Source organism: Netta rufina (genome assembly GCF_964035555.1).
Source record: "Netta rufina genome assembly, chromosome: 21".
Taxonomy (NCBI): domain Eukaryota; kingdom Metazoa; phylum Chordata; class Aves; order Anseriformes; family Anatidae; genus Netta; species Netta rufina.
Genome location: NC_140145.1, coordinates 6951998 through 6978656, shown reverse-complemented (window position 1 = coordinate 6978656; position 26659 = coordinate 6951998). Strand labels below are relative to the sequence as shown.

Here is a 26659-nt window from a genome sequence, read left to right as displayed (position 1 = left end):
CGGAGACACCCCGGGGGGGGGTGAGGGCCGCGCTCGGCTCCATCCCCGTCCATCACGGGGTTGGCCCCGGGGATGCTCCTCACGAGCCGGTGCAGTCCTGCTGGCGTTCAGTCCCTGCGGGGCTGTGCCCCCGCCACGTCCCCATAAGCATCAGTGGGGCCATTGGGGTCCTGCGTCCCCTCAGCGCCGTCCGTGGGGGCGAGGGGCGTGGGGGGCTTCACCTGGGGGAGAGAAATGAGATGAGGAGGGGATGGAGCCAGTGGGTGGCGCCTGCGGCACACGGTGTCCCCTCCGTCCCATAGGGGGACATGGGGGGGACGCCACCGCCATCCGTGGGGGTCCCACCTGGGGTTTGCGGCCGGGGGGCTGTGGGGTGCCGTGGTTCGCCGTCCACGGCCCCAAGGACTGGCTGGCGTAGAAGTCCATGGGGTACGTCGGCTGCCACTCCACGTCCCCAAGTGCCACCGCCGCCTGCGAAGGGACACGGGGCTGAGCGTGGTGAGGGGGGGTGTTTGGGGGGTGTCTGATCCCCCCCAAAATGGGCTGGGGGTCGCTCACCTCATAGGGAGTCAGCAGCGGCTTGCTGAAGGCTTCCCCCCAGTCGATGGAGAGCCGGGGACAGGCTATCTGCACCCACCTGCACGGCAAATGGTGGAAAAAACGTGACATTTTGGGGAAAATAACCCAAGAAAAAGCCCCAGCACCCCGTGAGGGGCGGGGACACGTCGGGAGCTGCCCCCCTCCATCCTCTTGCCCCATGGCCAGGAGATGCCGCAGGGTTTGGGGGCACCAAGAGGAGCCCTCGGGGACAGCAAACAAGGGCCAGGAGCTGAATTCAGCCCCGTGCCACGCTCCTGAGGCAGTTTTGGGGCTTCCAGATGGGAACAAAAAGGGCACGGCTGGGCTGGGGGCACCCCTTGAGGCCGGCAGCACTCACGCGTCCACACTGGGGAAGAGCTGCAGCTTGCTGGGGAAGATCTCGGACAGCAGCACCCGCACGAAGGGGCGGCCCAGGGCGCGCAGACGCGACTCCAGGTGCTGCAGGAGGGGGAAAAAAAAGCACCGGGGGGGGAGATTTAAAGGGTCAGGAGGGCCTCGTCCGACCCCAAATCCACAGCACGTCAGGAAAGCACCAGGCAAGCCTCAAAGCTCTGCCCCGTGGGGCCCGGCTGCGTGTGACAGGGCCACGGCTCCTTCTCACTCTCCCCGGCGCGTGCCTCAGCCTAATGAAGTAATTAGCGCTCAATGACAACAATCTGTTCTCGTTAGCGGCCGCCGGCCCTGGGACGCCCGCCTGCCGCAAGGCTGGAGGCTGTGGGTGGATGCGATGCCCCCCGTACCCCCCCCACCCCATTACCCGTGCCCCCTGCCCACTGTGGGCACTTTGCCCTCCCCGACCCCCCCCTGCCCCAGCTTCAACATTTTGATTTTTTGCTCTCCTGGCCCGGCCAAGCGAAGCCGCTCAGGAGTTCATCCAATTAACAGCAAAGCAGGGAATTAATTGCCCAGCCGCTCCTCCAGGGGGGTCTCCGCGGCCGGCCGGCTCCCCCCGACGAGGGGCACGGTTAACGAGCCCTCGGTCAACCTCCCTCGTCTGCTGCTAATTGCCCTGCTTCGGGGCGGATCGATGGCAGCGAGGGAGGTCGAGGTGGCCCTTCCCCTGCCCCGACCGTGCCCGTGTGTCCCCAGGGTGCTGGAGCAGCAAGGAGGGGACCCCGTGGGTACCTGCAGGATGCGGGGGGAGCCCTGGCGCCCCAGGGTGCCCAGGATGAGCCCCCAGCAGCGGGCGTGGGCGGCGGCGCGGATGGCGTCCTGCCGGGCGCTGCACATGCGCTCATGGCCGTAGTGCTCCTGCGAGAAGACCTTGCTGTAGGGATCGTACCTGCAGAGCACACCCGCGCTCAGCCCCGACTGGACGGGTTGACGTGCAGCCCGGCTGCCCCTCCTAATTAGCGCTAATTAGCTCCCGAAGCCACGCAGGGCCCGGATGGTTCATCGGGGCGCGGCGGTGGGGCACAACGGGGTTGGGACCACGCTCCCGTCGCAGCCCCCAGCGCCCGGTCCGGGCTCTGCTCCCCCTTTCCCCCAAAACCTGGCTCATCAATTATGAAGATATCTTTGATTTGTTGCTTTGTTTGACGAGGAGAATTTTAATCAAAATCCCACTCGGGGTTCGGCAGCTTCCCCAGCGCCATAAACCTGACGCGCGCCTCCCGTCAGTAACAAACGACCTACTAAGAAATTCAGATTCCACCAAATGGGCCCAGCCTTTCGCTCTTGATATTTCATCTGCTTTCAGCAGCCTCATCATCACGCTTTATGGCCTCTGCCTGCAGCAGCCGGGGAGTTTAATGGCTGCACCTCAAAGAGCTTTCACAGGTACTTGTCAAAATGTTTATATTCAGCCCGAGTAAATGGCTGGCGTTCATCTCACCCAGCGTGCCTCCCCTCTGCCCGTCACCTCCTCTGCCCCACGGGGACCTCTCCGGGGCAGGCGGTGGGGACAGCACCCACCCCTCGCCCACCCGTGGGTGCTGGGGGGGATCGGGGGGTCCCCACGGGTGCCCCTACCTGTAGGCGGCTATCCCCGGGTTGGCGATCATGACGGATTCCAGGTGGAAGCGGCCGTCACCCAAATACCTGCAGGAGAGGAGGGAGAGCTGCAGGAGGTGGGAGACGGCAGCACCGGGCCACCGATTCCCCAGCCCCGTGGGGTGTGGGGGTGCTGGGCGGGCAGGGACGGCCGCTTACGGGGCGAAAAGGGGCGCCCACGGAGCGGCAGAAGCAGAGCCCGGGAGCTGCTCCGTCTCCCCGGCTGGTTACAGACATTGCTGCTTCCATTTCTAATCGGATTTCAAGTCAGCAATTACATTTCAAAGCCTTTCATTCAGCTGCCCTAATGGAGTGAGGGCTCGGAAAATGAATTCAGACGTAAAACTTGACTAGATTTCGCCCTTAATTGGAGAATGACATTTTGGAAGATCAAAGCTAATTTGTCTGCAAAAGTTAGCCCCAGAGACGGGCTGAAGAAGAAAATAATAAACGCGGGGAGGACGCAGGTACGCCGGCCACTGGCACCTGGGTGAGCAGCAGGCACCGCGGCGCGGCTCCACCGCAGCAGGACGGACCCCGTGCGATGCCAGCCCCGTGTCCCAGCCCGCTCGTGGTGACCTTGGGGACAGCAGCAAGGCCCTGCCTGGCCCCCAGGTCCCCGCACGGGGCGAAGCCGGAGCCCTGCAGCCGCTGGGTGAGATGGGGCTCGCCCCCCGCAGCCGGACTCCCCCCAAGGGTGGGGTCCTCGTATTTATTTATTCCGCGGCGCGCGGTATTCACAGTACATTAAGCATTTCCATTACCTAAAATAATTAGGTGATAGGAAGCGAAGTGCTCCCTCTAATTTGCTGTCCTTAAATAAAATTAATGTTGCCGTGATGTTGGGCCCCGGCCATTTGTCTTTTCCAATTATCCGCCCGCCCTTCCATCTATTATCTATTCTGATATACGACTCAATTATTTCGGCCGCGCTGCGAGCAGACGCCGCTCGGAGCAGCGCTGGGAGAGCCGGAGGGGCCAAGCCCAGCCCACGAGCACCCCCCCCGGCCAAGCTCTCCCCAAAAACACCGAGCCTGGGGAATGCACCCCTGGCTTTGGGGAAGGTGTGGGGATGGGGATGGGATTGGGGACGGGGGTGCTGTGCGCGGTTCCTGGAGCCGTGCCCCGCTGCGAGCGCTGCGGGGTCCTTGGGGACCATCAGTGATGGGGACCCCGTCACCTGGGGACCCCGGGTACTCACACGATGGCATCCGTGTCCTGTGGCAGCCGGGGCGAGGTGCAGCCCAGGATCTCTCCGGGGGACAGCGGCTTGCACTGGGGCACACACACCCGGTACTGTGGGCGCAGCTCCTGCGCAGCCGCCTGTGGAGACACGGGGTCAGCGAGCAGGGACCAGCCGGGTGACGGACCCCAAATTCACACCGAGTGTGCCCAAAGCTGGTGGTCCCCATGTTTCTGGGGACCCTCGGGGCACCCCAACCCCAACGTGCCAACCCCAAGGGCTTGGGCACACGGCCGCGGCGGAGGGGAGCCGGTCAGCTCCGAGAGGGCATTGGCCCCGCGGAGCGGAGCTGCTCGGAGGGGCTCAGCCAACATATCAATTAGAAGCCGAGGGAAAAAGCTTAACGCTTCAACGGCCCCGTGTTTGGATAGACGTGGCTCAAGAGGCTCATTCATCTCCGGCTGCCCAGCCCAGCCGAGGAGCAGGCAGCCGGAGCTGCCGGAGCTTCCCCCGCCGCTGCCGGCACTGCATCAAAATGCCAAGCGCTCCGCCGCCTGCCCTGACATTTACAGAGCAGCTCCCGGGGGAGCCGGGGAGGGGGGTGCCGCCATGAAACATTGATCAGAGTTATTATAAAGTACTCGATCCGGGCTGCGGAGGCCGCTCGGAGCCGGCCGCGGCTCACCTGCACGGCCGACACGAACTGGATGGTGCTGACGAGGGCCAGGGAGGCGCCCGGGGCGAAGTTGAAGCGAAGGGTCTCGAGGAAATGGGACGTGTCGATCTTGATGTCCACGAAGACGTAGAGCATCTTCAGGCCCTGCGTGGCGTCGATGGGAACTGGGAAAAGATGGAAAAGATGGAAAAGATAGAAAAGGGGAGGGTGAGGAAGGGCCGGGTGGGTTCCCCAGCCCCCTGTGCCGCTGGCACCCCGGGCTGGGGGGGAGCACCCAGCTCGTTTCTCTCCGGATAACGGCAGCCCGGGGGGGATCAATGAGCACAAATCTAATTACCCCCGGTGCTAAGAAGCCTGTGTCACCGCGATTAAGTGAATAATTAAAGTACACAGAGTCCGCATCGATCCGCAGCTCCGCGCTCACTTCCCATTTGGGTGCTCTTCACCTGATCACAATTAAGTGCAAATTACTCCCTCCTGTGGGAGCCCGGGGGGGACGGGGAAGGCGGCTCCGTGCCACCGGGATGTGGCCCCACGAAGACCCGCGGGGCTCCCTCGGGGATGGCAGCACCGAGAGCATCGTGGGCAGCCCGACAGGGGCCCCTCAGCGTGGTTAATTCACTGACAGCAGGCTGCAAATTGGACCCTTTAAATTCCCCGTTACAGTGGTGCTAAAGCACCTAGTGCTGATATTTATCACCGACTTGGCTTTCGGGCCACAGTTCTCAACCGGGCAGTCAGTATTTCACAGGGAGCCCGGAGCCATCCTTCAAACCCTTTAAACAGCCCCATAAAACCTCCCCCTTCCCCTGCCTGTGCTCGGAGCGCGGCGGTGGAGCCCAGCCCGACGCTCGGCACGGCAATTCCGCCGATCCACCTTAAAACCCGGAGCGTCTTATTGTTATTTTTGGGCTGATTCCATCCTGGGTGGACTTCAAAGTTAGCAGCATCTGGGACAGCAGCGCAGTTTCCATGGCAACTGGATCCAGAGTACCGTCCGCCTGGGGAGCACGCAGCCTCCTCCTCCTCCCTTCCCCTTCCAGCCAGCGCTGCACCCGCGAAGCCGCCTTTGCCGGCCCCTTCCCCGGCCCCTTCCCTGCCCTTTTCCCAGCCCCGGCCCCATTTGTGGCTCCTGGTTGAGCCCGGGGCACGGGGCTGTGATTTGGGCACCGCTGCAGCCAAGCAGGACGGAGCCGGGCGCTGCGGCACGGCGGGAGGGAAGTGGCTGCGCACTCTGTGCCGCTCCCAAAATCCTGCCTGCAGGCACAGACCCAGCCTGCCCGGCCCCGGCCAACACAGACAGTGGAGCTGGAGGACAGAAATCCCTTTGGAGGGGGGTCAGAGCCCCAGGCTGAGTCTCCAAGCCTGGCGTTGAGCATGGCCGGGCACCAGCTCGGCGTGGCCATGCGCTTTCACCCAGGCACAATGCCACCGGTGGTGGCACAGCCTCGCTGTCCCCACTGCCTCGACCATGAGCGGGCACAGCCACCGCGCTCCCCGGGGCCAAACGTCACCTACTGAGGCAGCTGTGGCCGTAGTGCACCAAGAAGTCAGCGCCCAGGGCCCGCGCCGTGTAGTCATCCACACAGCAGGCGCCGTAGGTCACGTCGCCCATCACCACCGCCTCCGCCTCCGTGAACCTGCAGGGAGGCACAGCGGTGAGGGTGGCACCCCGAGGGCACCGACACGGCCCACGTCCTCCCCTCCCCGTGCCAGGGTCCCCGTCCCCAGCCCGGCTCGGTCCCCGCGGTGCCACGTGGCAGCACCCGGGGGTCCCCGCGCTGCCGCGGAGCCCCTCGCCGTGCTCCGCCGAGGACGAGCGCTGGCTACTCTCCGAGATGTCAACATGATTAAACTGGAGAGCGGTAATCCGCCTCTTCAATTGGGTAAAGCTGTTTGCAATTCAGCGGATTATCCGCTCGTCAAATAAGACGCTGCCAGCTTCCTAATGCGGCGAGAGGGGAAGGAGCAGGGGGAGACCCGGCGCGGCGCAGTGTCACCGCTCCGGGGACCGGAGCCACCGGGATGGGCTTGGAGCCACCCCGGCACCCTGAGCCGTGCCAGCACCACGAGAGAGGTGGCAGCGGGCTGGCAGAGCCACCGTCACCCCATCCCGTGCCCGGCTGCATCCCCAGTGGGTGCCAGCTCGGAAAAGACGGGTGCCGGGTGTGCTCGGGGAGCAGCTGGTGCTTGGGTGGCACTTGGAGAGGGGTGGCAGGGAGCGAGCTGGCACCGTCACCCGTCACCCGTGCCTGGCATCGCCGCCCCAGCCACCCGCGTGCCGAGAGAGAAGGCCGGGGCTCTCGCGTGATTTAAAGGAGCCACCTCCGTGGGTAGTTTATGGCACCGTTTCGGGGGATTATTAGCTTGGCCGCGTGCCCGGGGAGCCGCCGCGGTGGTTTAATTATGAAAGCAGGTATCGCAGTGACAAAGCCCCGCGCCTGGAGGGGCCGCTTAAACCCGATGCTAATTCCTTATTTACACCGACGGCCGGGCTCTAGCTCGGTCCTGGGCACCCCCTGCTCCTGCTTGGTGGCTTCTTACGAGGGCGACCCCGGTGCCAACAGGGGCTCGGGGCCGGCAGAGGTGGGGGTCCCGGCACAGCGTCACCCCCCTGTCGGTGCTGGCTGGGGGCCAGGGTCCCGCGCGCGCTCCTCCCCGAGCGCCAGGCAGGGAGCGTTACGTCGGCGGCAAGAATAGAAATGGTGGGCAGAGCTGGGCAGATGGCAGAAGGTGGGGAAATGGCGCAGCGTGCTGGATATTAACAGCTCCGGCCCCTCGTCAGCCCCCCGGGGAGGGGGACAGGGCAGCCAGAGCAACCCCGCCGGGGGGACGGAGCCGCTGTCACCCCTCAAATCCTGCAGGAATCGGGCACCATCAGCACTCCCTCCAGCACCCCGGGGGCTGGGGACAGCGGGAGGATGGACCTGAGCCCGCCAGCACCCGAAATCCCTCCCAAAACGGCTGGGAGGACGACGGCTGCGCTGCCCCTACGGCGGTGCCACGGGGCTGGGGGCTGCCGGCGAAGCGTCGAGAAAGCTCTCCCCCACCCCACCCCACCCCACCCCATCCCATCCCCCCCGCCGAGCCCCCAGCCCCCTTCTCTAATGAGAGGTGATGAGACGTACGTGAATCAGACTCCACACATCTCAGCAAAAGTGGAAAATTATTCAGCTCCTTAAGATTCAGGACGGGGAGGTCTGACTCAGAGCGGCAGCCAGCGCCGCTTAATTTTTTATAGATTAAAATGTATGCAAATTGGCCCGAACCCCAGAGAAAGTCCCTGGGGGTGAAGAGCGAGAAAGTGAAATAGCAACAGCGGAGGGAGGGGAAGGGGGGGGGGCAGAGCCTGGCGGAGGCGCCCGGTGCCCCTGCCCGGTGCGCTGGGCTCGGGACGCGGCTCCTCGGGGAGGGGGCTGAGCCCCACGCGACGCAGGGAGCCGTCCCGCTGCAGGAGCTTGGATAGGGACGTGGGACGGACCCAGGACACCGCAGGATGATGCTGGGGAGGTGGGAAGGGTGCAGGGAGCCCCAGGGTGCCGGGGGAGGGTGCACGGGGACAGCACGTGCCCGGGGTGACCCGCGCCGGCTGGGCTGGAGCGGAGCGGCTGCGATCTCCGGAGACGAATCAAAGGCGAGCGCGGGGGCCTCCCCTTGATGTTTTAATCAGTTCGGTGTCGCCGGAGCCTTTCATCAAACTACAGAGGAAGGGAACGGCAATTAGCAGCCACCTGCCTGCCACGGGGGCCGGCAAGCCGCTCGCCCACCGGCCCCGGACCCGGGCGGCTGCGGCGGCGTCCTCGTGGGTGCCTCGTGGCCCCTGGCGGGGTCCCGGTGGCGTGTCAGGACGCGGTGACAGGGGCTGTCCCCAGCCAGCAGCGAGCCGCTGGCTCCAGCTGGGAGCTCATGAATATTGAAGACTAGGGGAGGTTATTCATCTTTTCCGTCCCGCAAACCCCCGTTCATTCTGAAAAACAGCCCGGCCTTAGCATTTTTCTCCTCTCCCCTAATTCATTATCTCCTCCTTTAAACAGATGGCGCCCGAAATCCCATTTATAAAGTGCCACGCTCAGCACTGGCAGGATGCGTGCCCGAGGCTGGGTCCCGGCTCCTGGCAACGGGAGCACACCCGGCCCCCCGACCCTGCTCTCCCACAGCCAGCACAGGACAGAGGTGACAACAACCCAGGGACAAGCGTGGGGACCCCATCCTCTCCACCAGCAGCCTCGGCTTCATCCCGCCTCATTTTACCAGCAAAAACTTTCCGACCTCCAGGGCCAGCAGCCCCCAGCACGGGGCAGGCAGTCCCCAGCATCCCCTGATGGTTCCCAGCCCCCCGGCAGATAAATGAGGGTGTTTGCTGCCGGAGGCAGCGCGGGGCCCCTGGCACCTCGTGAGCGATGCCGCGCTGACCCGCAGCCCATCAATCTGGGAGGGGACCCGGCCACGGCACATCCATCTCACCCAGCCACGCTCCAGCAGCCCTGGGTGGAAAAGAAACCGAGAGGACCAGGCTGGGAGCCCCCCGTCCTGGCGTTTCGGGGCTGATAGAGACGCTGCAGCACCCATGGGTGCCCGTGTCCCGCAGGGGATGGGGATGTGCGCTCCCATCCCAGCCGTCCCGAGGCACGGAGCGCAGCCCCGGCCCTGAACGATGCGTTTAATTAGCGGAGAAGCCCATCACCGAGCCACATTACCGGGCTCCCAACTTCATTAGCGCGGGAAGGCTGCGCATAATTAAAATAATGAGTTTGCAATTTTACTGCAAACGGCTCTGGAAGAGCACCGCTGCAGCTGGGCAATTACCGCCCGCCCGCGCGCGGCCCCGCTGAGCGCCCAAAGTGGGTCAGGCCGGCGAGGTGTGCGTGTCCCCAGGGTCCCCAACGGCCAGGTCCCCCTCCCGGTCCCATCCCACATAGGGACGTGGCTGGTCCCTGCCCTACCAGGGAGCCTGCATCCCGAGGAGCATCCCAGCTTCGTGTTTTGGTGGCCTGGAGGCTGGGAAAACCCCAAACGACCCAAAGCAAGGTCCCCGAGCAGGGTGGTGGCAAGGCCACCGTGGTTTCCTGTGCCCCGTTGGTGCCTGTCCCCACTGTGGCAGCTTCCCTGTGGCCGTGCCATGGGGCCACTCCTCTGTGCCAGCTCCCTGGGGACTTGGGGACACGGGGCAGGCACCACAGCGGGGTGACACCGGCACAGCCCGGCCCCGAGGAGGTGGCAGCCCCCTGCACAGCCCCTGCCCCATCCTCCCTACCGCCTGGGCCAGGCTTTAAACGTCTCCACTCAAGTGCGAACTTCATTCTCCCTAATGATGCCGCTGTGCACTTAATGAGGGTGATTAAACCCCCCTGCGCACCGCGGCTCCTGCCGAAAGGACGAAGGGAGAGGAGAGGGCAACGAGACGGCCGCCGAGGCCAGATCCTGCGCCGCGCTGACACCCCCGGAGGCTCCTTTTGGGGCTTTCTGGCGATGCCACCAGCTTTGTCACCTTGCTCGGTGCCACGTCGCAGAGCCGCCTGGCCGGGGCACCCGGTGCCCCCGTGCTGGCACCCATCAGGAGGGGACAGCACGTGCAGCACCCAGGGGCTCCTCCGTCCTCGCTATCTCCGCCACCGGCTGCAGTGGGGCCTTTCAAGCTGTGCCAGCCCTGCCGGCTGCTCCGGGCACCCCGACCAGGATAAGGTCCCAGGGTTTGGGACTGGGGGGGGGGGCAGAACCGTGCCAAGAGCGCTCGCCCGGCCCCGCGCCGCCCCTGATTAGCAGGAGCTGCTCGCCCTGCTGCCGGGCGGGGAGACAGAGGGATTAGCAGCTGCGGAACCTGACAGCCGACTTTATTAACAAGGAATCAAAAGCCCAGCTGAGAGCCCAGCTGATCCGCCTGCTCCAGCCCCGGCAGGGCGGGGGGGTGGTGGAAAAAAGGGGTCTGCTCCCACAGACCCCCCCCCCCCCGCATCAATCCTAAGCCCTTGGTGCAGGGCGCACCGCTGTGCCTCCCCGGCACGATGGGTTGGGGGCTGCCCCCAACTCCCCAGCTGCTGTCCAGGCTCTCCCCACGCGCATCTCCCCCTCCTGCCGCCCCCCACGTGTGTGTGTCCCCCCCTTTGGCACGAGCTCCCCTCCGCCGAATTGCATCAGCTGCCAGAAACGGAGCCAATTTGGACGTCGCCGCCGGAGTGTCGTGATGCGGCTCCGGCAGCCCGCGGGCGGCAGCGAGACCCCCGCCCCGCTGCCCCCCTCCCCCCCAATCCCACTCGGAGGTAACGCCAACCCTATTAACGCTAATTAACGGGCCCTCACGCTGCTCGATGGTGTCAGTGTCTCTATTTCAAAGGCTCCACGCCAAGCACCCGACGCCTTTCCGTGATGCTCCGGCTTCAGCCACGCGCACCGGTGCTGGGGTGCGCGGGGTGGGCACGGAGTGGGGACCCCAACCCACAGCCCCCTGCCCTTATCCCCTCTATCCTCCTCAAAAGGGAGAGGACGGGCCCATAGGGTGCCCGCCTGAGACACCCGTGCTCTGGTAGAGCCAGGTTACACCCTTGCTCTCATCCCTCCCCGAATATTTGCGCATTGTGCCAAAAGCAGCTCCAGCAGCAGGGAGAAATATTCGGGGGAGCGGCATCCAGGCACGGCTCCGGCTGGGCAGCAGCGCTATGGGACAGGCACCGCTGTCCCCACGCTGTGCTAGATGCCACCTGGGGCCAGCAGCACCCGGAGCCTGTCGTCCCCAGCCTCGCCGATTCCCATCACGTCGCTCCTGGGCGCGCGGGGCCACTGGGCGCAGCGGCCGTGATTCCACATTAATGCCCGTGATGAATAGCAACAGCAGGAGCAGGCAGGCTCTAACGAGGCCACCCGCCTCACCCCAGCAATTTAACCCCGTCCCAAGAGCGTGGGGACATGGGGATGGGGCTGGGCTTGCCCCCAACCCCACACCCTCTGGCACGACGCTGTCACCCGCTGTCCCCAACACGGGGACCCCGGGCGCTGGGACATCCCCGGGTGCCTCAGGGCAGAGGCAAGGGCAGGATCCGAGCACCCCGGGAAGGCGGCGAGGAGGAGGAGGAGGAGGAGGAGGCCGTTGGGGATGCTGCACCCCGGGAAGTGGGGCTTAAGGTTTCATTCAGATGAAAGAGCCCCTTAATCCGCCGCCTTTGAAGTCGGAGACATGAAAGCGGCTGGGTGCCAAAGCCGGAGAGGAGGCAGCGCCGCTTAAAGGGACAGGCCCACGCGGTGCCGCCCGCCCCCCCGCGTCCCTTCGGTCCCCCCGCAGCCACCCCCTCGCATCCCACGTCCCTCCCGTCCCCCGCACCCGTCCCCTGCGCCCCACGCTCGCCTCCTGCCCGCTCCCACCCTCCCACCGCTCCAGCCGTAACGTGGGGCTGTGGCAGCTCTCCATCCCCCCCGGGGACGCGGTGACAAAGCTGAGACACGTCCCGTGACAAAGCCAAAGCCGGGACACGTGTCCTGTGACAGCCACAGCGGGGTGATGGGTGGGACAAGGCAGGTGACAAGATTTTGGCTGATTTCTGCTCAGTTCCTGAACCCACAACGCCGAGCGCCTCGGACCGCCTTTATTCTCACCTCCTGCTTCCACCCAGGGAAAAAAAAAATAAATCAGGAGGTCCCCTCCTGCGGGGACACGGCCTCTGGGCTGTCACCTCTGCACCAGCACCGCGGGGAGCTGAGATCCTGGGGGACAGGGACAGGTCCCTGCCACCCACAGCCAGGGGACATCGCCAAAAGGGCACCAAGGGCACCCTGCTGTGCTCGTGCCGGAGAGGTCACGGCCACCCCGAGGCTCCCCATGCAGACAGCAGGGATGTGTGAAGCCAGAAGGGACCGCGGGCGCTGGGAGGGTGGCGTGGCCGTGCCGTCCCTGTCCCCAAAGATTTGGGAGGCTGCGGCGGAGTTTGGAAGCCCCAGCGCCCTCCCCGGGGCGCGCAGCTGGCTCTTACCGCTCGATGATGTCTGCGATGGTGCAGGCGAACATCAGGAGCCCCTCGGGCATCTGCAGGGCCACTGGAAAAGAAACGCCAGCAGGGATCAGCCCCCGGCAGGATCTGACCCCTGTGGGCTCCCCCAAAACCCAGAGAAACTGGGCAAAAGGGCGGTGGCGTGGCACAGATCCCCGAGGCCCCATGCCCACCCTGAGCTCGCATCTCGTCCCTTTCTGAACCCGCTGACACCTCTGGTCCGCCTGGCTTCCCGGCGGTAACGAGCTCGAGGTTTTAATTATGTGCCGCGCGGGGAAAGGCGCTTTTCTTCTGTTTATTTTAAACCCGCTCCTCATCATGCAAACGTGCGGCCCCGCTGCAAGGAAGAGGGAATAATCATCCCCTATTCAGCCTCCCCGCGTCCCTCACAACTCCGCAGCCCTCTCTCACGTCCCCTTTTTGGTCGGCTCTTTTCCAGCTAAAGGCTCTGAATCCGTTTCATCTCCCGTTGTACCGAAGCTCTTCGAAACCTTTGATCGTCCTGGCGGCCCTTCCCCACCCCTCCCCTCGCTGCCTCGCTCCCCGTTTTGAGAGGGTGGCCGGCGACGCAGGCGGCTTTGTGCGTAGCAGGCGTTTATTCATAGCCGGGCGATGTTTCCCGTTTTGTTCTCTCCTCGTGGCTCCGAACAATCCCTCTGCCTCGTGCAGAGCCGGCCAGGAACTCAGCCTCTCGCTTGGGTGCCCGGCCCTATTAATCCCCTTGGCGTTTCGCCTCCCGAGCCGGCTAATATCCCGGCGATATTTACCCAAACGGCCTCTGCAAATCCCTTGCCGACGGAGATCCCCAGGCTGCAGAGCCAAAACCCGGTGGCAAACGCGGAGCTATTTAAAGCCCTGCCCCAAATCGGGTTAATCTCACCCCAGTTCCAACCCGTGGGGCACTGGGAAAGCTCCGGGGGGGCTCTGCCAGTCTGAGGCTGGTGCCCCCAGTATCCCCAGCCCACCCAGGACCATTTAGGGCTGCCTCCACCCCGCTACCACCAGCTTTTGGAGGGCACAGCCTTACGGGGCAGTGCTGGAGGTCCAAAATCAGTAGGGTCACAGGATGGTGATGCTGTTGGGGTGCCAAAACCGGGCACGAGCCCACCATGGGCTCCCCTCCCCGTCACCTCCCTGCACCCTGGGATGCTCCCAGCTCCTCCAACAGCTTCGCCCTCACCGGCGAGGGAGCTGGGCGGCTTCCCACTGGCACGGCGAGGACAGGGACAGGGACAAGGGGGTGACACGGTGGCTCCCAGCCCCGCACCGGGCAGGGCTGGCACCAACCCCGCGTTCCCCCAGCAACGCGGCCCCGGTTGGGCTCAGCACAGGCGGCTTTTGAAAATCCCAGCATGGCTGGCTGGCTGATGGGCTCCGCTCCCAGCTCCGCGGACTAAATCCCAACCGCATATTTACATTTAATTAGGAGGTGCCAACAAGCAGCAAAACGCGGCAGCGGGAGCCACGGGAGCTGTGGCAACGAGGCCGGGAAGCCCTGCCCTATACCCAGAGCTGTGGGGACGGCCACCGTGCCACGAGGGACATGAGGACACGGCGTCCCCCGTGACACCCAGCAGCTTTTTGGCAGCTGGCGAGGCTTCCAAGAGGACGTGGTGCTTGAAAAAAGCAAGGATGAAGGTGGCACGGGGTGAGGGAGGACCCCCAGCACCCTTTCGGGGGCCACCACGGAGCCTCCCCACCCACCGTGGGCCACGGCCACCCCCTGGGATTTGGGAGCGAGGACGAGGCCGGGGCTCAGCACCGTGCCGGGGAGGCGTGGGGAGAGCATCACAGAGCTGGCCGGCGGCCCAGCCACGTCTGCGGAGCTGACAGCTCTGCACAGCTCCACCTGTCCTGTCCGATGCGATTACAGCCCGGCCATACAGGTCAATTAACCTGGCACAGGGCACGGGCAGCTCCGCCAAGCACCAGCACGAGGGGCTGCCCCAGTACTGTGGGTCCCCAGGGGGTGTCCTGTCCTGTCCCGTCTTCTCTAATCTATCCTAGCCCATCCTGTTCTGTTCCGTCCCGTCCCATCCCACCTCACCCATCCCGTCCCATCCCAACCTGGTCCCATCCATCCCAACCTAACCCATCCCATCCCATCCCATCTCACCCCATACATCCTGTCCTGCCCCAAACCATCCCATCCATCCTGTCCCATCCTATCCATCCTGTCCTGTTCCATCCTATCCCATCACATCCCATGCCATCCATCCCGTTCTGTCCTACCCCATCTATCCCATCCCATCCATCCTGTCCTGTCCCATCCCATCCATCCTGTTCTGTCCAGTTCCAACCCATCCCATCGCATCCATCCTGTTCTGTCCCAACCCATCCCATCCATCCCATCTCATCCATCCCGCCCTGTCCTGTTCCATCTTGCCCCATCCCATCCATCTTGTCCTGTTCCACCCCATCCCATCCTTCCTGTCCTGTCCTATTATATCCCATCCCATTGCATCCATCCTGTCCTGTTCCAACCCATCCCATCCATCCCATCCCATCCCATCCCAACCCATCCTGTCCCAACCTCTCCATCCATCCCATCCCGTCCATCCGATCCCATCCCATCCCATCCCACCCCATCCCCGCTCACCCTTCTTGGCCCCCGCCTGCCGGATCCTCCAGACGGTTTTGGGGATCTCAAAGTTGTAGTTGGCGGGCAGGGCCCCCGCCGCCTCCCGCAGCTCGGGGTCACCCAGCAGCTCCTCGGGGACCTGCGTCGCCGCCCGCCGCGCCCGACCTGCGGGAAGGGAACGGGGGCTGGCACCGCATCCCGGGGGGGGGACACCGGGACACCCCCAGGGCTGCGTCTGAGCTCCCGTTAGTGCCCAGCTTCCAGCCTAACTCACCAATTTAATTATTTTTTGGGGTGGGGGCACCTTTTACACCCCCAAATCTCCCCCGCGCCCGGTACCGACCACCCGACGGCAAGCGAACCGAGCCCGTCCCGTCCCGGGGAACCCCCCTTTGCACCCTTTTTCCCCCCCAACCCCCCCGGTACCGGCAGCAGCCGCCGCCCCCGCAGCTCGACGGAGTCAGAGCGCGGCGGGGGAGTGACAGCACGGGATTATTCACCGCAAACAGCCCCGGCGAGCGTCACCCGGCACCGGCACCGTGAGCCACCGACCCCTCCGCACGGCCCACGGCACAGCCGCGACGGCCCCCGGGGTGTGCGTGTAGGGGGAGGGGGGCACCGGCACCCCCAAAATACCCCCAAAAACGCCGGGAGAGGGGACCAAGGGCGGGGAGCAAGCCCCGATGTGCCGGTGCAGCGGGGGAAGCGGCAGCACCGGGGGGGTTCCCGGTTTTAGCAGAGGGGGAGCGACCCCAAACGGGTACCGTCGGGGCTCTGCGCCCCGTAACCGAGCCCGGTGGCGGCTGCCGGTACCGGGACGGCTGTGCCCGGTCCTCCACGGTCCCCCCCCGGTCCCCCCCGTCCCATCCAGCCCCGTTTGGCCCCGTTCAGCCCCGTTTGGCCCCGTTTGGTCCCGTTCGGCCCCGTCCCACCTGCGGCAGCCGCCGGCCGCGTGGCCGCGCACCGGAGGCGCCCCGGGGCCGCCATGGACGGGGGGGGCGGAGGAGGAGGAGGAGGAGGAAAGAGGGGGGGAGGAAGGCGGCGGCAGGCAGCGGCAGCCGAGCCCCGAGCGGGCCAGGCCAGAGCAGCCGCCGGCCGCCGCATCGAGCCCGGCAGAGCGCACGGCCGGGCCCCGACGGGGCGGGACGGGACGGGAGAAAAAAACGGGAGACGGCGACCCCCCCGTGCCGAGAACCGTCCCCCTTCCTCCTCCTCTTCCTCCTCTTCCTCCTCTTTCTTCTTCTTCTCCGGGCTGGCCCCGTGGTTCCGCCGTTTTGCCGGGGTTTCTCGCCCCCCAGGCTACCGGGTGTCCGCTCCCGGGACCGTGGTGGGATCGCGGAGGGGGTGCCACGGGGACGGCCCTGGGGTCCCCCCCCCTGCGCTGCGAGACGTGGGATGAGAAGGGCCGGGGGTTCCCGGCGGTGGCAGGGGACTCGGGGGGTGACAGCGACCCCCGAGGGGCAGCGGGGACAGCGGGGTCCCCGTGGGATAACGGGGGCTGCTATGGGGCCGGAGGGATGCCCCGAGGGGCAGCGGGGATCTCCAGGGGGCACGGCGGGGGCAGCGGGACCCCCGTGAGGTATCGGGACCCCGATGGGGTGGGGGGGACCGAGGGGTCGGCGGGGCCCCGGGGGGCAAAGAGTAGGGGAAGGACCCCGTGGGGCGGTACGGACGGGGCGGAGGGGACAGCGGGGACCAGGGGGGGGGCGACAGTGGTGACAGCGGAGCTCCCGATGGGGTGGCCGCGACCCCACGGGGATACCGGGCACTCTATTAGGGCGGGGGGGCGACGCTAAGGGGCTGCGGGCCCCGTTGGAGGGGGGGGGTTAGGATGGGGCGGCGGGGGCCAGCGGGGTCCCGGCGGGTGCTTTGGGGCCAGCGGGGACGCGATGTGACACCCGGCGGGGAGCGCAGGGAGGCGGCGGGGACCCGATGGGGCGGAGGGCTCTGCCCTCGGGTGGGGGGGCACCGGGGGGGCGGCGCGGGGCCCGGGAGCAGCGGCACTTTCACGAACTGTCCACGGGAGGCGGGAGAGGCGGCGGCGGCGGAGGAGGAGGAGGAGGAGAAGGAGGAAGGGGGGGCCCCGGCCGGGTTCGCCCAGCCCAGCCCAGCCCAGCCCAGCCCGGCCCAGCCCAGCCCAGCCCGCCCCGTCGCTGCCCCGCCCCGCCCTGCCCAGCCCTGCTCCGCCGCTGCAGGCACCGCGGCACCGGCACCGGGCTCCCCTTTATAGGCTCGGCCCGAGGGGGTGGGGGGCGGCGGCGGCCCCAGCCCCGAGGGGGCGGCTCCCCCCCTAAAAAACCGGCGGCGGGACGCGCGGCGGGCAGAGGCGCGGCCGGGGGGGATTCCCGGTGGAGCGGCGGGGACCGGGACTCGGTGTTCCCGGTGCTCCCGGGTGTTCCCGGGGCCGCTGCGGTTGGGCTCGCCCCGCCATGCCCCCCCGGGGGCCGTTCTCCCGGGCCCCGGCTCCGCGCTCCCGGTGCAGCCGCCGCTGCCGCCGCCGCCGCTGCTGCCACCGCCGCCGCCGTTCGCCGCCGCCGCCGCCGCTGCCGCCGTGCCCGCGGCTCTGAGCGCCGCCGCCGCCGCCGCCGTTACCGCCGCGCCGGGAGAACCGCGCCCCGCACCGGCACCAAGATGCTCCGCCAAGGTGAGCGCCGCACCGGGAGGGCACCGGGGGCACCGGGGCCGTTCCCGAAGTTTGCCTCCCCGACGAAGTTGGGGCCGCGCCGCCGGGCGCCCCCCCCCCCTCTTCTCTCTTTCCTCTACCCCCCCCGTTATTCTACTCGCCTCTGCCGCCGTGCTACCGGCACCCCCGGGTCCCCGGGGAGCGGCACCGGAGGGAGTGCGGGGAACCGGGGGGGCGCACGGAGCCGGCACCGGGAGCGCGGCGGGTCCCGAAGGCACCGGGGTACGGCGGGCACCGGGAGCGCGGGGGGGGCTCGGGGGCAACGGGGCTGTACCGAGGAAGGGGGGGGGGGCGCACGGCGGGGACCGGAGCACTGAGGTAGGGGGCGTCCCGGGGGGGTCGGTGTCCGGTGTCAGCCCGGCTCCGTTCCTCGGGAGGGGGACGCCGGGCTCGGTGGGGACACCGGGGGGTTCGGTGGGGAAGTTGGGGCGCGTTCTTTTGTGCCCCCCCCCCCAAGGAGGAGATTCGTGACATCACGCCATTGCCATGGCAACCGCCTGGGACATCATAGGGGAGCTTTTTGACATCATAACCGGGGAGATGCCGACCCTCCGGGGGGGTCAGGGGGGGTCCCGGTTCTTCGGCACCGCCGCGCTTGGGCCAGCCCCGGGGAGGTTGGGGAGGGGAGGGGGCAGCACAGCCATATGGGGGACCCCCCCGGACCCTTGGTCACCATCCCACACCCCGGGGGGGCACAGCACCGGGCCCACCCTATGGCACTGCCATATATCCAGCGAGGCTCCAGTGCGGTGGCACGGGGTGCGAGCTCCCTGCAGCCCCCCCATACCCAAAGGCACCGACCCCAGGAGGGGCTCAGCCCCCGTTGCCCCCCCGGGGAGCCCTTTCCCCGTCGGGGTAATGTCACCTTGCGGCTGCGGGGCCTCACGCTCCAAGGCTCTCCTCTCCTGCTCCGGCTTTGTTCGGCTCCTAAACCCAACTGGGTGGGCGAGGAAAGCCCCCCAAACCCCCTGAGCCCCCCGAGCATCCCGCTCGGAGCACAGGGGGGGGAAGGCAAAGCAGCAGCCGTGGTTTTGGGGCCGGGGAGCAGGAGCCCGAGGTGGAGCCCAGCCCTGCGCAGGCTGGCGGCGGGGCTGCTGGAAGGTTTCATCCCACCAGGGGTAGCCTGTTAAGGTCAAGATCTACGGCTTTCATTTCTGGAGCTAGAAAAACAAAATGCAAATGAAGAGCCTCTGGGCTGATCCAAACCCTATTCTTAAAGTTTTTGTCTTGTTAAGCAAGGAAATAGAGTGCCAAATAGGCTTTGTTAAGTGGCAGTCTAATTAATAATTTAAAATCTTGTAGCTGTCTTTCATTAGAATTTATCTGTACATCAACCACAAAATCAGTCAAACACACTCATTTATAAGTTAATGCCAGTCCTGAATAATTCAACAGGCAGTTAGAGGAAGGCCTCCATCCCGCCCAGAGGCTCTCCCTTCCCTGCCCACCACGGCTGGTGGGCTCTGGGTGGGGGTCCTGGACCCCCCGTTCGTGCCAAGGAAGGGGACACCATGGGGACAAGGGGACGGCAGCCACTCAGGAGCGCGGGCACGTGTGGGATTTGGGCACGGGGTTGTGGCCAGACGCCCTTGATGGGGCTCGGAGGTGTCTGGTTTGTGGTGTTGGAGGAGGTGGCACTGCCCCTGCCACCCTCATCCTGCTCCCAGGGACGGGGGTTTGTTTTAGGGGCTGGGGACGTGGCACAGCTGGGGGCTGCGGGAGCCCTGTGCGGGTGACATCCTCAGGAGAAGCAGATCTGTGTGAGTGCCCATGGGGTGCCACCCCCTCTGCCCCCTCCTGCCTTTTGGGGACGCTCGGGGACCCTCGGTGTGGCCCAGCAGGGTGCCCCGGTGTGCACCGAGCTGCCCTGGTGTGCTTTGCAGAGCGGCTGATGGAGCACAGCCAGGGCAGGGCTGTGATGCCCGGGGATATTTTGGGTTTCCTGCCCCACGTGAGCTCCAACCCGGAGGTGCTGGGCATGGCACGGTGTAAAAAACATCGCCCGGCGTCACCGCCGGTGGGCTTTGGGATGAGTTTTGGCACCGGGACCTCGCGGGTGTCTGGGGGTGGGAGCGTGGGATGCAGCACCAGCATGAGCTGGGGTGGCAGCGGGGACAGAGCTGCGCCCCAGCACCCTGCCAGAGGTGGCAATAGCCAGGAGCACCCCGTGGGAGATGCAGGAGGAGATTTCCAGGTCAAGGATGACACCAAGGTCACGGACAGCCGCGTCTCAGCCCCGGGGCTGGGGCCCTTCAGCTCCCGTCCTGCTGGGCTGCTGCTGCTCCATGGCCAAAAAACCTCCCCTGGGTGGGTGCGAAGGGGTTGGGGGGGCACAGGGCAGGGCTGTGCGGTGCCTTCCTGCAGCAGCTCCCACCCCTGAGACCCTGGTGAGGAGCAGGGGGGCAAGGGAGATGTTTTTTTTATCTCCCCCCCTCCAGGCACAGGGAGGCTTTGCCCAGGAGCAGCCGCCCTGCGGAGCCGGGCACAGCGCAGGCTGAGCTGCGGTTGCTGTGCCGAGGAGCTGAGAGCCCAGAAACCTTTCTGCTCATAAAAGTTTAATTTCATAAAGAGCTGGGAGGAAGCCACAAGCTCTCTGTGCCCGGCGGAGCGGGGGGCGGCCGGGGGAAGAGCTCAGGACGCGGCCCTGCCTGTCCCTGCGGTGAGGATGGGGGGGGCCAGGGGGGCTCGGGAGGGCAAAGCTGGGCACTGCTGCGATGCTCGTGGCTCCTCGAGACCTGCCTGGGTGGCAAAAGAGCCCTGGGTGCTCGGTGACCTGTGCTGATGGAGCCCCAAAGGGTCCCCGTGGCCCCATCTGCTGCGTCCCTGTGTCCCCGCGCTCGCTCCTGGGGTGCCCGAGGCCGTGGGTAACGCTCCAGGTGGCCTCAAAAGTGCTGCCCTAGAAACAGCAGCGAACCTGGCGAGGCGATGTAAAAATAGGCATTTCGGGGTGTGATTTCACACCCGCCCCTCCCCAAGGCACCTGGCGGGAGCTGGAGCTGGCGGCACGACCCCGCGGTGCGCTCGGGGCTGTGTCCCTGCGGTTTGTAGGGTGGGGACGGGAGCAGGACGTGGTCACCCCGGGGCCAGGCAGGGAACGGGGCTGCTGGTGACAGGTTCTGGCAGCACGAGGCAAAGCCCCATCTGGAGGTGAAAACCAGGCAGGGAAACGCAGGGACCCGGGCACGCGGTGGCTGGATGCGGCCGGGGCATCCTCCAGGAGCAAACCCCAGGAATTAAACAGAGCCACGTGGCCGCCACCGCGCGTCCCCGTGCTCGGAGCACCCATGGGTGATGCCACCGGCTCCTGCATCTCCTGTCTGCCCCGAGGAGGCTCGAGGAGCCGCTGCCAGGCAGCCCCAAACGCGGGCTTTGTTTGCGAAGCGCGATCCCGGGGCTTAGCGGCGCTCGGTACAAACTGTGGTTATTAACTGCAGATTATGTCTTTAAAAGTGCTTTGGCGGAGCAGCAGGCAGCAGCGGGCTGGCGAGGTGCCGGCAGCGGAGCGATTGTCACGATCGCTCCCCGTCCCGGCGCGGTGGCGAGGTGGGACACACGAGGTGCCACCCCAGCGCCTCCCCTGGCCCCCGCCCGAGGAGGCTGGCATCTAATTTGGGAGCGGAGGCAACGAGTCGGGGGGCGGCGGGGGAGAGCTGCGGGCAAGAGGGATGGGGGCACCGCTGGGACGCCGGAGCGTCCTCGTCCTCTCCAGCACCGCTGCTCCTCCTCCCCTGCTGCTTTGGGGGACGCAGCCCGAGGGAGGGGACAGAGGGGACGTCCCTCTGCCAGCAGCACCCCTGGTGCCGTCCCCGCTCCGGCTGCCGACGCCGGGTCCGATTTCCCAAATTCAGGCGGCGACTATCCCCCGTACCATCCCCGCTCAACGGCATCTCCATGGAAACCCGCAGCCCTGCGCCTGCCGCCCTGCAATCAGAGGGGACACTTTTAGGAATATTATTTTTTGCCGATGACAAATGATGGAGGCTCGGCGCTGACGGAGGAACGCCCGCGCCCGGCATCGCTCTGCCCTCCCGAGCAGCCGCCCTTTCCCTTCCGGAGCCGAGGGCTTTGGCACGTGCCACGCACCGATCCGGCGCCTGCGGCGGCGCTGCCGGGGGCAGATGCAGGCCAGGCAGATACAGGGGGGGAATCTTCTTTGCTCAGATTAGGATTGCGGGGTTCTTAAGCCGAAAAAGCTCCATTTGGTGCAGAAAGCTCCTTTTCCTTTTTAATAGCACACGTGCCCGGCTGCTGCTTCCCTCCCCGCACCGGCAGAGCGTTTCGGAGCCAGCCTGGCTTTGGCGAGCGGCGTTTTGTGATGTGTCCCACTAGGGCTGTGGCCACTCTGGAGCCTCCAAGCACCGAAAGCTGCTTGTGTTCCTCCTCTGCTCGTGGCTGGAGGCATGGGATGGTGGCGGATTTTGGCCCTGGAGAGCCGAGGGCACAACGGGCTCGAGTTGCTCCCATCCCAGTGGTGCCACGGGGTGGGCGCGGAGCCGGAGGGCGTCGAGGATGCTCCGCGTGCACCCAGCTCCCGGCACCGCTGCCGTGCACGGGGAGGCTGGCAGGGGACACCCATGGGTGGCCGGATCCCGGTCTCTGCCGCGGTTGTTTACCAGGGAGGAGAGGCAGGAGCGAGTTTGGCTGCTGAGCTGTCAGCACTCCGTACGGAGGCAGCCCTGCAAGCGGAGGGGAGGTGCCAGCGCGGCTCCGCCAGCCCCGTGCCGCACTTGGGAGCCGCTTTTATTTCCAGCTGCCTTTGCACCGGGGCTGCTCCCCACTGCTTCGCTCCCCCAAGCTGCTTCCCAGTGGCCGGCACTGCCCGAGGGGTGCGGAGCCCTTTTCCCATCCCCTTCCCGGTGCTTTTTTGGCTCTGCAGGGAGCCCGCCGTGGCCCAGATGAGCTCTCATCCGCGAGACCTTCGTGCAGCCAGCTGCAAATCCATGGCACGGCTGGAGGATGCGCTGGCACGGGGACAAATCCCACTGTGAGCCCCGGTGCAAACCCAGAGGGAGGCAAACACCATCAGCATCCCCACGCCTGGCCCAGCCACTGCCACCAGCTCCTCTCCACCGGCTCCTGCCCCCGGAGCCGCCCTGCTTCCCAATCCCACAGCCAGCAGGGTGCTGGATACGGCCCCGCACAGCCCCTCTGCCTGGAGCTGGAGAGGGGCCGGGGCGCGTCCCCCTCGGCGGGGATGCGCCGGGGTGTTTTTGCTAACAAGCCCGGCGTATTATAATTTCAATGGAATTTAAAAAACAAAATAGTCCTCGCACAAATGACTCCGCAGTGCCTCTGCCAGGGCCTAAGATCTGCTGCTATCTATTTTTTAATAATTGAGGGTAATAAATATGTATTTCTTTCTCCTTTTTCTCCGTACTCCGCAGCTTGTCAGCTCCCTGCGTCTCTCCTCTGATCAGACCGCATCTTTGCCGAGCGGGGAGAGAGGAAAAAAAAAAAAAAAAAAAAAGAAAGAAAGAAAGGGGGGGGAAAAAAAAAAAAAAAAAAAAAAAAAAAGATCCTTTAAGCAAAAAGGATTAAAGCCTTGAAAGTAGGTCTGCCCGAGCCGGCTCCGCTTTCCCCTGCTCCCAGCTGCAGCATCCAGGGCGCGGGAGGGCTGGGGCGAGAGGAGCCTGGCTGCAGCCCCGCGGGGTGGCCGTGGGTGCAGAGCCCGGGTGGGGAGCGGTGCTGAGCCGGGCAACTTGGGCAAAGCCAGGTTCGAGCCGATTCTGCTTCGGCGGCACATCTTCCCCGGCGCTTTATTCCCTCGGGATTCCTTTTTTTTTTTTTTTTTTTTTTCCTCTCTTTATTTATTTATTTTTTTTTTATCCAGGGGCTGTTTGCACGAGGCCGGGTGCGTTTTGCGCCTCCCGAGCGTGCGTGGGCTGGGGGGCTGCGGGGACCCCCCCGGTGCCATCCCGAAACTGCGGCCCCGAAGGCTGCTGCGGGCGCGGGGCGGAGGAGGCGAGCTGGTGTGAAGGAGGCGGCTATTTATAGCTTCCCCTCCGCTTTTGTTCCTTTTCCAGCAGAGCTCCTCTCGAAATAGAAACAGCGCCGGCTCCACGGCCGCTGGACCCAGCCTGGTTGCGGGGGGCCCGGACCAAGGGGGGCACCCCCATGGAGCCGAGCATCTCCCACCTTGAGATGAGGCTGGGGTGTGCCGGGGAGGGGGGAGCCGCCCCATTGCAGCCCCTCCTTGTGCTGGTGGTGGCCTCGAACCAAGCTGGGGGGTGTTTGGGGGTGCTTTGGGTGGGGATGGGGGGCAGCACCCGTGGGTGCGGCGTGCCCGCGGGGTCCGTCCCCGTCTGGCAGCCCGGCCGCTGCCTCTGCTCTTCCCCTCCCAGCATCCGAGCGCACCCCCCTTCCCCATCTCTGATCAATATAGCTGGGGAAAAAAACAAAACAAAACAAAGTAAATATTTAATACGATCCAGGGAGCCACGGAGAGCGCTCCCCCCCACCCCCCCCTCCTCGTCTGTCTCCTCCACCAGCCGCTCGCAGCAGCTCCCCGGCCGTAATGAGCCTGAGTGCAGCAGGGATCGATGGCGAAAGCAACCTCGGCGGAGGGGTCAGGCCTCCACGTCCTCCTCCCGCGCTGCACCGGAGCTGGGGCTCGCCCCCCCTGCGCCCCCCGCCCCAGCTCGCCCTCCTCTTGCCCTGCTTTTCCTCTCCTGTTTGTCCTCTCGGGCTCCCTAGAGCGAGGAAGGCACCGCTGCTCCAGCGGAGACGTCCCTCGCCCTCCTGCCCTGCGGGGTGTTGAGCGGTGCTGGGCGTTGGGCATGGGTTGGGGGCTTCTTTGGGGTGCAGGATGAGGCCGGGGTTGGTGCTGGAAGCTGGTGGCTGTGCCAGCTTTTAGGGAGCAGCTCCCTGGGGATGGGGGCATGGAGCTGGGGGGACTGTGGGTACTCCTAGAGCTGGCTCCGGCTTCCTAAATGGTGCCGAAGCGCTGTGCTGCTGGTGGGGTGAGTGGACCTGCTGCCTCCTTGTCATCATCCTCACCCTCACTGACACCTGCCCTGTGGGAAATTGCCCCCAAGCAGCAATGCTTTGCCCTTCCCATCCTGTCCTATCCCATCCTGTCCCGTCCCATCCCGTCCCGTCCCATCCTGTCCCGTCCCATCCTGTCCCAGGGACATCCTGCTCAGCCGCCCAACGCCACCCTTTGGGTTGCTCCAGGCTCCCCCCCGTGCTCCTCTCCATCCCCTGAGCCCCGAAACCTCAGAGGAGAGGAAGCAGCCCTCCAGGAGGGGCACAGAGCAGCCCCATTACCCTCACCCGGGTGCCCCAGTGTCCCGTGCCCCCTGACACCCCAAGGGACCCAGCAGTGTCCGATGTGCCTCGTCCCGCTGCGCTCTCTGCTCACGTACCCGCTGCCGCTCCAGTGCCAAAGCCAATTGAGGGACATTTGCTAACGGGCTCCTGCCAAGCTGCCGAGCTGCTGCTGGGGGCAGGCTCAGCGTGTGATTTACACCCAGGACCACGCTCCCCATGCCCCTGGGCCACGCATCTGGAGCTGCAGGGTGAAGGAGCGGCCGTTCCCAGCCGTGCACCGCCCGTCCCTGGCTGGGCACCCCCAAATCTGTGCCACGGCGTGGCTCCGTCCCTCGTCCCTCTGCTCCTCTCCTGCTCCCCGCCACGCTCACAGCTCTGCGCTCCCCCGCTGAATCCTTAAGTGGTTTCGAAGCCTGGCCGTGCGCGGCGGAGCGGGGACCTGTTCGGATTATTAACGCGCGGGGCGGGGGCTTGGGCTGCCTGGCACAGCCCACACCTGCTCCAGCTGGGGCTCCGGTCCCGCAGGGGCGCAAACGTGCCTCACTGGAGGCAAAGCCCATGCAAGGAGCATTTGTCTGCCCTCCCCTTCACCGTGCAAATTGGTTTTTTGTTTGTTTTTTTTTCCCCTGGAAAAGCCAATCGTGCTCGGTGATGCAGCCGGGGTGCCGCGGCGGGGAGCCCACCTCGCCGGGCTCATCCTCCTGGATGAGGAGCGTCGTCCCCAGAGACGCCCGGCTGGGGGACGATGATTGGATTTCAAAGCGGCCAGAGGTGGAAAACAAGCTGGCAGGTGCTCCCCTGGGGACCTCGTCATCCCTCCGAGGTGATGCTCAGCGCCTTCTCCCCGCCGGGGCTCCCAGGGCAGGCGAAGGGGCGCAGAGGCACCAAGGGGGGGGGGGACACAGTGGCCGTGGCCAGGCCGGTGGCATGGGCCCTGCGTCACAGCTGCGGGCTTGTGGCAAGGTGCCGAGGAAGTTTTGCAGCAGCATTAGAAAAATGTTGACATGTTTTTTGAAACAATTTCAGATCTGATATCTGCGCCAGATTGAGTTTGTAACCAGCTTTATTGTTTAAGCCTGCTGGGATTTCATCAAAGGCGTCTGCTGTTTACCCAGAACCATTTCATTGGAGAAAACAGCAAACAGACCTGCATTTCTATCTGATTTCACTTTTTCCTTTTCCTCCTGAATTTAAGTGCTTGTGAAAAGCATGGCTGATAAGGCAGAGCAATGTGGATAAATCCCGGGGACTGGCTCGGCAGAGGCTCCACCAGCTGCTCCGTGTTTATTACCAGACCGCAGGCAGTCGTGGCAGCGGCTCCCAACCTGGACAAGGCGGTGGCCACGCGGGGACCCTGCTGTCCCCAGCCAGTTTTGGGTCCTGGCTCCTCAGGATGCGCTGGCTGAGGATCCCTGCTGGTGGCTTTGCTGCCACTCTCAGATTTAAACAACTTTCGATTTAAGCTACAAAAGAAGTGAACATCCAGCCCTGCGCAGGGAGCGGCAGGGACCCAGGCAGGAGATGCGCTCGGTGATACCACCACGAGCCAAAGCAAAGGCAGCCGTGGGAAGCAGATAAAGATGAAGGAGAAGCAAAACTAGAAAGGGGCCCAGTGTAAATCACATTCATCATCCCTCTGACTGGGTCCTGGGGCTGCTGGGGACGCCTGCCCCACTCTGTGCCGTGCGCAGCCGTGCCA

The 26659-nt window shown here is 65.5% G+C and overlaps 1 protein-coding gene across 2 annotated transcripts; it reads right to left on the bottom strand.

Moving 5' to 3' along the window:
* Positions 1 to 85: 85 nt before the first annotated feature.
* DPH1 (diphthamide biosynthesis 1) lies at positions 86 to 16040 on the bottom strand. Of its 2 annotated transcripts, none has more exons than XM_084299817.1 (12): positions 15941 to 16040; positions 15027 to 15173; positions 12410 to 12473; positions 5970 to 6091; positions 4461 to 4615; positions 3794 to 3915; positions 2572 to 2640; positions 1726 to 1882; positions 938 to 1038; positions 559 to 637; positions 346 to 489; positions 86 to 221 (listed from the first exon to the last, which is right to left on the bottom strand). In XM_084299817.1, exons 1-12 carry the CDS (start codon positions 15993 to 15995, stop codon positions 108 to 110), a joined length of 1329 nt encoding a protein of 442 aa, XP_084155943.1. In that variant the 5' UTR covers positions 15996 to 16040; the 3' UTR covers positions 86 to 107. The 2 variants fall into 2 exon arrangements, with proteins under 2 accessions (XP_084155943.1, XP_084155944.1); XM_084299818.1 differs by having other exon boundaries at positions 346 to 471.
* Between the last annotated feature and the right edge of the window lie 10619 nt (positions 16041 to 26659).